This window comes from Mytilus californianus, unplaced genomic scaffold (assembly GCF_021869535.1).
Source record: "Mytilus californianus isolate M0D057914Y unplaced genomic scaffold, xbMytCali1.0.p SCAF_3, whole genome shotgun sequence".
In the NCBI taxonomy this organism is placed as follows: Eukaryota; Metazoa; Mollusca; class Bivalvia; order Mytilida; family Mytilidae; genus Mytilus; species Mytilus californianus.
The window spans coordinates 88,076,468-88,089,058 of record NW_026262679.1 but is presented as its reverse complement, the minus strand read 5'-3'; the positions used below and the strand labels follow the sequence as shown (position 1 = coordinate 88,089,058).

The 12,591-nt window shown below is 32.8% G+C and overlaps 1 protein-coding gene across 1 annotated transcript in view; it reads right to left on the bottom strand.

Moving 5' to 3' along the window:
• The window catches only part of LOC127735326 (acyl-coenzyme A thioesterase 9, mitochondrial-like), a 30,081-nt gene extending 18,260 nt beyond the window's left edge, over nucleotides 1-11,821 (bottom strand). The window contains exons 1-6 of the mRNA XM_052245479.1: nucleotides 11,784-11,821; nucleotides 8,628-8,737; nucleotides 5,839-5,884; nucleotides 4,867-5,063; nucleotides 1,858-1,941; nucleotides 1,291-1,394 (exon numbers count right to left, since the gene is read on the bottom strand). Of these exons, the coding sequence (XP_052101439.1) occupies nucleotides 1,291-1,394; nucleotides 1,858-1,941; nucleotides 4,867-5,063; nucleotides 5,839-5,884; nucleotides 8,628-8,737; nucleotides 11,784-11,815 (573 nt within the window). The 5' untranslated portion in view covers nucleotides 11,816-11,821. The remainder of the gene's footprint in view (nucleotides 1-1,290; nucleotides 1,395-1,857; nucleotides 1,942-4,866; nucleotides 5,064-5,838; nucleotides 5,885-8,627; nucleotides 8,738-11,783) is intronic.
• Between the last annotated feature and the right edge of the window lie 770 nt (nucleotides 11,822-12,591).

Below are 12,591 nucleotides of genomic sequence, written 5' to 3'. Positions count from 1 at the left end.
ACAGTATATATCAACACGATCAAAGTGGTTATTTATAACAATACCAATACATAGAAAATATTCTCATCTTAATCCATGAAGTGAACCAATTATCACTTTGTACAACAAATCTAATCAGTTATTTTTTTAGATTAGTTTTATATCTAAACATAAATAAACAGTAAAGTCAGGTAATTTCTTAACTCTATTATGTCCATGCTGTTCTTTGACATAATGTTAAAAGAATGGACATAATAGAATGTGAATGAAATTTCATAAATGTCCATTTTCTGTAAGAGTATATAAGTATTTGATAAACAGAAAGTTGAAAAGCAATGAATGTGAAAGCATTTTTCAGACAGTACAGCATGCTCACAGGAAGCTTGCTACCAAATTTGAGGAAGCTCAGGGCTCTTTTCACCAAAAATCTTGAAACAAAAACTGATATTAAGTTGTACTGAAATGTTCAGGACTTACAAGAATTTTTTCACATAAGACTTTTTGTGAAACGAGTCACTGATTTGCAGTTCCTGAGAAAAATAAAACCAACTTTTCAAACATAACCATTATGTGAATGAACATGTCACTTCGGGGAATTTATAGCTGACTATGCGGTATGGCTTTTGCTCATAGTTGAAGGTTGTACCATGACCTATAGTTGTTAATTTCTGTGTCATTTGGTCTCTTGTGGAGAGTTGTTTCATTGGCAATCATACCACATCTTCTAATTTTTATATATAAGTATTTAAGTAACAAAATGTTAATAGGTGATGAAAGTAAAAACACATCACTTAGAACAGCATGTTAACAAAATTTCATATGAACAGATAGACAGTGGTAAAACAGTATACTCCCTCCATTAGATTTTGATTTTTGATTTTTGGTGTTTTAACGCCACTTTTAAGCACCACTTTTGGGCTATTTCGTGGCGGCCAGTTTTTATTGGTGGAGGAAGCCGGAGTGCCCGGGGAAAACCACGACCTTCGATAGGAAAACTGACAATCCTAGTCAATTAAGATTGGAGTTGAGTGCACCCACACCAGCGGGGTTCGAACTCACAACCTCAGTGTTGACTGGCTAATGATTACAGTAGTAACTACTTAGACCACTCGGCCACCGAGGCCCCCTCCCTCCATTAGATCTGTGGTATAAAAAGATAAACAGCATATCATTGGCATGAAAAGTTAACATATAAGTATGTATGAAATGACAATTTGTGCAAGATGAAATACAAACAAAACTTGCTATTTCTAAATTTACAAAGTAAAAACTTTTTGCACTTAAATTCATCACTAAACACTCTTATTATACCTGTTCTAAATTCATTGTTATTTCCATGGACGTCTTTCCTGCCCAGGTAACACTGCCTTTCATTTTTATATCTTTAAAAGGAGAAAATGGTTGTTCTCCAAGCTCTGAAATTATTAAACATGCATCTGAGTAGAATGATCTCAAGTCAGAAAGTATTTTACATTATATATTAATGAAATCAAGTCAATCAAACATTCCCTTTACCATTAAAAGCAGGTTTGAAGGATGAGGCACAAGAGGCAACAATCTTTTGTTTCCTTTTCTTAAAACACAGAGCAAATGTGAAAATTTTATTGCTCATTGGGTACCAGGTTCATCAAACCAAAACTATGGATATTGAATAAGGCATCTTTTCAACTTCTCTGTGACACATCTATTTGAATTTAACATGCCATTTCATTTTTCAACTCTGGTTATAATTATTGCTTAAAAATCAATGCTGTTGACGACATTTACAGATAATGCAAATTAACTTAATTACAGCAAAATTGCATTTAAGGAGTAAAATGATCCAGTCATTAAATCCTTCAACAAATTGTTTTTAGAGAAGATAATCATTTTTCTTACCTATTCTATCCACCAAAGCTGTGACTATTGATATAGGTGATTTCTTCTCTGATCCTTGTGTACTGTGTGTGTAGGATATTAAAACTGAAACATACAAAAATAATTGGTAAAAATCATCAATAAAGGGCAATTACTCCTATAAAGAGTTGACTCACGCTAATCATTTCTGCCTTAAATTGCTATTTAAATTTCTATACAGTCGAACCTCATTGTGTCGAACTCGGTTGTGTCGAAAACTCGGATGAGTCGAAGTAATTTCTCGGTCTTGGTAAAATTCCTGTTTGATCAATGCATAATTACCTCTAATGAGTCGAACTCGGTTGATTCGAATGCTAGGTTAAGTCAAGTAAATTTTATAGTCCCATCGATATAAAGTTGGGGTAAATCAACCCCGATGTCTCGAAGTTCGAAAGTAAGAATTTTTGAAAGATGCAGACCTAATGATAAAAATTCAAATCGGAATTATTTCTTATGTCACCTAATCATTTTCAAAAGAGATTAAAGCTAAGTAAACATACTTGTTTTTATAACAGTATTAACACCTTTGTTGATCGTTCAAGCGGAACATTAGTGTGTTGAACATATTTCACAATTATGATAAATTCATGATTATTCAATGTAAAGAAGAGGACCTCATCACAGACCATTCAGAACTTATTTCGTTCCGCAAGTGATTTCATAATTTATAGACTGACATTTGTAAGTATTGGTGTAGACTATTGATTTTATTTGTGCATGATTTGTGTTTGTACTTGTGTGTTTAATTATTATGAAGGACCAAAAATGGAGATTGAATACACAATCATAAAGTGTCATATCGAAAAAAGGCACACTGTTCAAAGTATCTAGTTTACACAAATTCATACCATATTTCATGCATTCAAAATTTATGACGACACACTCGACCTCGGATGATTCGAACCTAGGATAAGTCGAATACTTTGGTCCGGTCCCTTCGACTTCGACACAACGAGGTTCGACTGTATATCCATTTTAGTTTTCAATAAAATGGGCAAAAACGCCAAAAAAAACTGGTAAAAATTGTCATTTAAAGGTAATAACTCCTGTAATAGTCAAGGGTATAACTTAAACAAGTTATTACAGAAAATAACAGGCATACTATTTTTGTGGAATTCAGACAGAGTTATCTCCTCCAGTCATGAATTGTGTTGAAATAACACATATCCGTTATTATACAAAGAAACAATATTTGCGTTTCTCCCGACAAAAATGTCTGTGATAACTGAAAGGCAATATTACAGACATGGTTTCTTTTGTACAATAACGGACATGTGTTATTTCAACACAATTCATATAAGGAGGAGATAACTCTGTCAGAATTCCCACAATAATAGTATGCCTGTTATTTTCTGTAATAACTTGTTTAAGCTATACCCTTGACTGTATAAAGAGCCAACCAATGATTTTAGCATTATCGTCTTATAAGGAGTCAACTCACAATTTGAACAATATTTCACTTATTTGCAGATCTTGTCTTGCTGATCATGTTTACTTTTTAAAGTTTATCTCTATCTTTTATAGATTTCAATAAAATGCTTTCGCTGAGTTCAGCCTGATACGACCACAGAGGTCGAACCCTGAACAGTTGGGGCAAGTTTGGACACTATAATCAAGCTTGATACTGTCTGAATTTGGATTGTGATCAAATTTTTGACATAATATAGGTTTCTGACACAAAATAAATGTGGTCAAAGATCTTAAAAATTTGAAATGGGACATTTAATTTACTTAGAATGGTCTGATATCCAAAATCTAACAACATTGTTAGATTCAGCATATAAAAAAACACCAATAATTTAATTCTAGTTGAAATCAAACAAAGTTTAATTTTGGACCCTTATAACCTTAATATGATCTAATTTGAAAACAGGGCCCAAAATAAAAATTTAAATGTACAATAAGATTCAGCAAATCATACAGCCGTAATAATTCAGTTTTTGATGAAATCAAACAAACTTTAATTTTGGACCCTTTTGACCTCAATGTAGACCAATTTAAAAATGGGGTCCAATATCCAAAAAAATTATACAAGATTAGAACCCCCAAAAATTAAAGACTTAATTCATCCCATCAACATTGGTTAAAACATTTGTATTTGTTTTCAATTGAAGATTTCTTGCTATTGCGCAATACTGTGCAATACTGTGCAATTGCGCAATACTGTGCAATTGAAGATTTCTTGCTTTTGCCCATACTGTGCTATTGCACAATTGAAGATTCTTGCTATTGCGCAATACTGTGCAATTGAAGATTTCAAAAATTTGAAATTTCAAAAATTTTGAAGAAAAAAAATGAACCCCCCAAAAAAAATTGGAAAAAAAAAATCCCCCCAACTTTTTTAACCCCCCCCCCCCCCTTTTGGAGTAGTTACCCCCAAACTCAATCCCAGCCTTCTCTTTATGGTATGGAACATTGTAGTACAATTTTAGAGCGATCCATACACTTAAACACAAGTTATTGTCTGGAAACTACAAAAATGCTTGTTTTTGGTCCCTTTTTTGCCCATAATTCCTGAACTTTTGGGGCAATTAACCCCAAACTCTATCCCAGCCTTCTCTTTATGGTATGGAACATTGTAGTACAATTTTAGAGAAATCCATACACTTAAACACAAGTTATTGTCTGGAAACTACAAAAATGCTTGTTTTTGGTCCCTTTTTTGGCCCCTAATTCCTACTGTTAGTACCATCACCCCCAAAATCGATCCTAACCTTTCTTTTGTGGTATTGAACCTTCTGGTAAAAATTCATAGAGATCCATTCACTTAAACTAAAGTTATTGTCCGGAAACCAAATATGTCTTCAGACAATGATGACGACATCATAGCATTATACGACGCCAACATTTTTTTGACGTCGTATAAAAATGGAAAAAAAATGGTAAAATTTGTCATTTAAGGACACTAACTCCTATAAGAAGACAACCAACAAACGCCAAATGGTGTAATTAGCTTACTTGACCCTTCAGGTCTTCTGAGCTAACAATTACCTGCAAAAGTATCCAGATCTTCTAAAATTCTTCCAAATCTCATTCCACCATAAAAATTAATGTATTTTTCACGAAGAATTTCATCAGTTCCTACTGGAATCATTGCTTCAGTATAGCTGTCAGACATTGTACGTGTTGGTAAATCTGACTGCTGTGTAATAATATTTTTCTCTGAACCATCATCTTGTATTTGTGTCCTTTAAAATAAAACAAGAAACAGTAATGCATAGGTGAATTAATGCTAAATTGATTTATCAATTAGAACATTTCATTAAACCTTTTCATTAATTTGAAATTGGAGATGAAATAAGATTATCGTTTGGAACAAAAATATTATGCAATTCTATATATACAACATAAACTTAAGCAACATACACAAAGTTTTCTAAATCATTACACAAAAAAAAAACATTGATATTTCATTTTAACTTTATATCATGCATAAATCGATATCCTTACATTGCCTGGTAAATCAAAATTAACTAGAAAACAACATAACATCTTGGGTCTGTGACTTATTTGAAAAAAGGTACTGTAAATACAGAAATTATTGCAAGCTTTTTATCAATGTGAATAATGTAACTACTTGAGTATCGCAATAATAAGAACTAGTATTCTGATATCAAATACATGTATCTGTATGTTGCTTTTCCTAAAACCAAAATAATTAAACTCACAGCATTTTTTATTCTTCAAAAATTGCAATAATCAAACTTACATTTTTGTTCATTCTTAAAAAATCGCAATAATAAATGCATGGAATAATTTCTGAATTTTCAGTCAGGATTTTTAGTATTTGTTTTGTCATCTGATAAAGTCATGGTTGTGAGCGTACAACCCTCCCCTAACCTGGGACAGTGATGTTACTGCACAACATAAAACTTGTATGCAGACTTCGGCAAAACCATGAAATCAAATATCCACGAAAGTTTAAACCCACAAAAATAAATGAATACACAGAACTTTACTTACCCCCAACTTATTTGTGCTCCTACTAGTTCTTTCAGTCTGTTTCTTGCTACAAAACAAAAACAATTAAAATCTTTAGAAGGAATAATGTGAAAAAGACAAAGACTGTGGTTTCCTTTTAATTGAATAGAAGATGTAACTATGAGTGTAAATTAAAGTAAATGGTTGCCAATGAGACAACTATCCACCAGGGCTCAAATGACAAAGATAAAGGCAATTATAGGTCACTGTACAGCCTTCACAGTGAGAAAAAAAACATACCATATAGTCACCTATAAAAGACACTGACATCAAAAATGTGCAACAATTCATGAAAACTAACGGCCTAATTTATAATAATACAATTTATGAAAAATAAATATGACAGACATGAACCAATTTATGGCTTTACTTTTATCAGCAGTCATCTTTATATTAATCATTTGGAACATTTACAACCAACAGTTTCATAAAACCAAAGCTGTATAAATTCCTGAAAAAAATTATAAGACCAAAACTGGGCCTAAAAAGAATATCCAATTCCTTGTAAGATATACTTTGAAGAGGGAGTTGCAGTCTTAGTTTCTGAAAAATTATCGGCTGAGATTTTTCAAATCTTGCTTAAATTTGACATAGGATTAATGATAAACTCAACAACTAGCAGCACAACCAAGTGAAAGTAAAAGGTACCCAATATACTGTGGTTGGTGCACATTTTTGGATTTACAAGAACCATTATTGTACAGTACAAATAACTACGAAAATAAAACTGAAAATTAATTAAGCAGAGACTACATACTACATGATATCAATATCATATTTAATTCTGATTTATATTATACTGGAGTGAAATATCCTGGCTAATCCAGCAATTTAATTGGGTACCTTGACAGGGTATATGAACCCATCATATAAACATATGAACAAAAATGAAGATAAGAATGGTAAATAATGTTAATTCAGGACACTCCAGTATAATGTAATTGTTATTCTGGATTCACAGAGGATATGGGCTCATATTCCCTGTCAGTGCCCTTTAATATAAAACACTGACAGGGAATTTGAGCCCATATCCCCTGTGAAGATCCCAAATAACGTATATTATAATAAGACAAAAACCACTGCAGTTAAATGTGATCTCGACTCTATGTTGTAGGCGTCATTGTGCCTTTATGATGAGGAACAGCAACAGAAACATTGTTCTTTTGATTTGGTCTTTGTCAAGTGTGTGTATATATTTTATGTCATGAACTGATACCTCATATCTTTTTTTTTCATTTACATGATACATAATACAAGATTAACACTGTCACAGATAATGCTCACAATTACTAAAAACAAAAGGAATTATCTCTTTACAATGATATGGAGCTTTCTTACTCTCTAATGTTGGCTGAAATACTTCGGAAATTGATTTCAGCTAACTTTATAAATCATATGATTTCGCCAGAATTTTTTGCAAGGCCATAAATTAGAGTAGCTATCAGCTAGATAAGAAAAACTAGAAAACATGAACCAAAATAAATTTCAGTTGTTAGAAAACTAAGCACTACTTTTAAAGTATTGCAGTTCACAATATAAATATTCAAGTACTATGAACATATTCTCCGTGTTACAGCAATTTCCACCAATTTCAAAAGGGTGTTTCCAAAAAAGTACATGAGATACTTTGAAGACACATTTTCAGAAACCAGACTATAGACTATTGCAATATGCTTATGCTAAAACATGTAAAAATATATTTACAAATGCTGTCAAAGACCCAAAGAAATTTTTCTGAAACATTCCTAAGGGAAGTCAAATTCATTAATATACATGGTACCAAAGTTAATTATGTATTCTAATAATAGCATTACCAATAATTTAGTATTAAAAATAACCTATTTTGAATCTTACATTACTTTGTTTTTTCTTAACTAATGAATGATGTATTTTGTAAATTTTTCTACAATGTAAGATCAAATTAATTTTTCCTACAAGATTGATTGTTTGGTTGGTGTTTTCACCCCACTTTCAACACTATTGTGCTGTTTTGTGGTGGTCAGTTTTTATTGGTAGAGGGAGCGGGAGTGTCTGGAGGGCACCACTGACCTTTGATAGAATAACAGACAATTCTAGTCAATTAAGATTGGAGTTGAACACAGTGCACCTGCCACGTGCGGGATTCAAACTCACAACCTAGTGATACAGTAGTAAGACTACTTAGACCACTCGGTCACAGAGGCCCCTCCTACCACTAGATGCTAAACAAGATATTTTTAAATGTGTATAATTACTGAAATACAAAGAGGTCTGCAAATGCATGCTGTTCACCTTATGACAAGGTAACATATTGAAACTTACAATGATGCATATAATCCTAGCTTAAATCTAACATTTTTCAAAAGTTATAAATAAAATTTACTACTTGTAAGTCCTTTTTTAAATTTTCTTTAAAAAATAATGCCAACCAAAACTTACATTAATTTCACAAAAATAGTCATATAGAAAATTTACTAAATTTTTTATCAGACTTTAGTAAAAGAAAGAATAATGTATATTGATGAGGGGGTTGGCAGGGGTAAGGGAATGAGGGGGTGGACAGGGGTAAAGGAATATTGGAATGAGGGGTGGGAAGCAGGAGTTAATGGGGAGGGTAGCGGAACTCAGGGGGTGGGAAACTGGGGAAGAGGGCAATAAAAGTAGGAATATGCTGGAAACAAAATTTTTACAGATTTTTGTCTAGGAGTAAGGGGTAGGGAAGTGTGAATCAGGGATCCCCATGTCAACCACTTCATTGATGAGTTACAAAACAATGCCATTTTAAGGAGTACCTGTTTGTATTGTTTGTATTGATGTGTTCGTCTGACTGTAATTTCTTGTCCTCCATGACTGGGATAACAGTTTTCTTCTATATTGGTATGATCTTAGTAAATCTGAGGGTCTAAAAAATATAAAATTCTATATGAACTTTTTGAAACACTAAACAATAGTCTTTCTGACTGAGAAACTTAAAGGTAAAAAAAGAATACAAAGGGATGCACATTCAACAAGTCAAAGCAATACAGGTCTAATTAACTAGAGGCTCTAAAGAGCCTGTGTCGCTCACCTAGGTCTATGTGCATAATTAACAATGTACTCTCTCCAACATTGTAGACGAGAATAGAATTCATGACAAAAATTTCTTTTTTTGTTGATTTTGTTGATCATTTTTTTCTGTTTAGTTTCTCTATATCTTCTAGATCTTCAGTTTTTGCTCAAAACACATAAGAGGGTAAAACAATCCTCATTTAAGGGCAATCACTCCTATGAAGAGTGACAGTCTACTTACAATATTGATAAAATTTGACTTGTTTGTGGATCTTGCCTTGCTGATCATTTTTGTTATTTAAAGTTTCTATCTATCTATTATAATTTTTATCATGTAAGGCAAAACACAAAAAAATGTTAAAAATTGTTATTAAAGGGCAATAACTCCAATAAGGAGTTGATGGAAAATTTCCTCTTTATTTTCTAAAATGTAGATCTTGTCTTGCTGATAATTTTTGCTTATTTAAGTTTCTATGTATCTATTATAATTTTTAAGATATAAGGCAAAAATGCAAAAATTGGTAAAACAATCCTCATCAATGATCAAAGGGCAATAACTCTAATTACAAGTCGACTGATGATTTTGACCATGCAGCCTTAATTTGTAAGTCTTGTCTTGCTGATTATTTCTGCAACTTAAAGTTTCTCTCTATCTATTATAGTTTTCAAGTTATAAGGCAAAAATGAAAAAAAAATGGTGAAATTTGTCATTTAAGGGCAATAACTCCTATAAGAAGTCGCCTGACAGTTTTGACGTCAATGAACAATTGGCAGAGCTCAATATTCTGAACATTTTTGCCAGTATCAGATTTTCTCTATTCATAACGGTTTTCAAAATAATAGACAAAACTTGCATTTTACCCCTATGTTCTTTTTTTAGCCATGTTGGCCATCTTGGTGGGCAGGCAGGGTCATCTGACACATTTTCAAAACTAAATACCCCAATGATGATTGTGGCCAAGTTTGGTTAAATTTGGTCCAGTAGCTTCAGAGAAGAAGATTTCTGTAAAAGTTAACAGACGACGACGATGGACGACAAGTGATGAGAAAAGATCTCTTGGCCCTTTGGTGAGCTAAAAATACAGCCAAGTGATATCTGCAAATATTTAATTGTTCAATCTTGCATTTTATTTTTCGCCAATCCTTACAAACAATAAATGACATCCGCCTATCCATCCTTACAGAATAATATTATGTTTTGTAGATTAAAAGTTATATGTAAATATATAGCACAGTGAAATACAGTCTTACATTTGAGATTTTCTTATTGGACCTGGTACAAATGTAAAATATTCAGGTTGTCGATATTGGTCATTACAACAAAACTTCATTTATTCCCCGTCTCATATGGGTACCATTCAATCCAGAGCACATTATAATTTAAAACCATCCTTTACACCAAAAAACAACAAATCTAGTCTTAAATGTGAAAAACATATTGACCCTCGGATTGACTCATTCCATTTGAAGGAACCAAGTTGATATTCCTATTTTGGCATTGCACAACACCAAGAAGACATCGAATATTGGTAAACCTTATCATTTATTATTCGCTTTTTGTATCAAGAGATTGCCTTCAGCAACTGCAAGCATTCATTTTTGGGGTACATTTTTTGTGTGTCCTCATGTAATTTGTGTTGAGGTGTTTCCTTGGTTCATTGTAGACAATCAGTACTGAAATTTCGCTATGCACTTGAATATGTTTTTTTTTATTTCACTTGTGACCACACATATGGGACTGATTTGAATCCAACAAAAATAATTCAACTTATCTCATGTTATACATGCTTGTCAATTTAAAGTCAAACCATTTGATTTGATTATTCTCTTATGTTGTCGGGACAATCTAGAGCTGACTGCTTATGGGGGAAAGGAGGGTTCACATCGCATAGATGATCATACAGTGAGCTTTTGGTTTCTATATTGTCTGCTGTATGTGAATGTGTACTGTATATGTGTCATTGCCAATGTCCACTCCCTTCTTTTTCACATTAATGGTGTCATGTCGTGATGATTCTATGACTAGAAATTATAAGATGCGACATCTCACATTCAACCACAAAATACATTACATGTATGTAATCAGACATCATCTGTATCAACTTTGACATGGTGAACAGGAATAGATCTTAGACTAATTATTCATACAGAAATTGATGGATCCCATTATAACGCATTCCACTTATTGAAATTTTAAACAATGCTCAGGTTTCATCAGTATACTACATTGTCTAATTAAGCGTTTGTGAAGACAAGATCTTTATCTGCTGCAGGACAGCATCGTAGCAAGAGTATAATTATGACGTCTTGAAAGGCTATTATATTTTTTTCTTTGACGCCTTACATAATTTAAAATAGCCATCCAAGACGTCATAATTATTTGGACTAAGTGAAGAGCTTTCAGACTATTGGAGCGTCGGACTAATGAACTGTCGGGCTATCAGATCTTCGGACTACTGGACTGTTAGTCCAAATAATTATGACGTCTTAGAAGGCTATTTTAAATTTTTGCTTTGACACCTTCCTACGAGAAAAAAATATTATAGCCTTTCAAGACGTCATAATTATTTGGACTACTGGACTATCTGAATTTCGGTTTGTTGGAATGACAAATATCTCAAACTTAGATAGTATTAATTATCAATAAAAGCAGTATAAAATCGAGTTTTCGGGAAAATATCTATCGGTTAACAGGATCAAATTAAGTTATTGGGAGTTTTCGGGAAATCGTTGTACCCAAGACTTGATTCTCGAACTGTTGGAAGAGGAGGCCAACGAAGACGAAGGGCATCAGCGTGCAAACAGTGTTATAAAAAGCTAGAACTGATCAATGAGGGTGCCTCTAATACAGCTTTACAATAATAAAGATAATAAGGTCTTATTTTCATTAGAACTTTTACATTTTCCTTGTCAATTTTGATACAGAAGCCATTTTCCGGTTTACAGAAATTATAAAACACAAAACGATATCAGCGAACCTGAATTAGTTCCGTATTTGATTTCGTATCTTGGTCAATTTTATATGTCAAGCCGTTGAGGAATTTATTCCTTTTCTTTAAATATCAAAATTCTTTTATTAAAATAGGATGAAATTTTAAAAAAAGTCAGGACAGGAGTTTTGAGAAAAAAAAAGGCAGGATGAGCAACTTGGCAAAAAAAAGCCAGGATGACAATTTATGTAAAAAAAAGTCAGGATAAACTATGTAAATAAAAGCAGGACTGAATAGAGTGAAAAATAAAAAGGCAGGACAGAGATTACAACTAAAAAAAAATGCAGGACAAATTTTTTATCCTAGAGCCCCCCCCCCCCCCCCCCCCCCCCCCCTAAAAATCAAATGGTAGCTCCCTAAATTAAAGCTACTGTTAATGGTGCATCATCCATTGATGTTTTTGTATTTCATTGCTCATTTTTCTACAAAACACTACAGAAAAAGTATCGCATGCATTAAATTCGTTATACGGTTCTCTACTGACCCCTTACAGACCATAGAGGGTGAATAAAATCCATAGGGGATTTGGCCTTCAGACCTCACCCCCTATGGATTTTACAAACCCTCTATGGATCCATAGGGGGTCAGTAGCGAACCATACAACTTATAATATTTAAAAAAAAAAATAATCAGCCTATTTATTAATATTAAATAATCAGCCTATTTGTTAATATTAAATAATCAGCCTAGTTATTTATATCAAAACATTTTGTTTGTT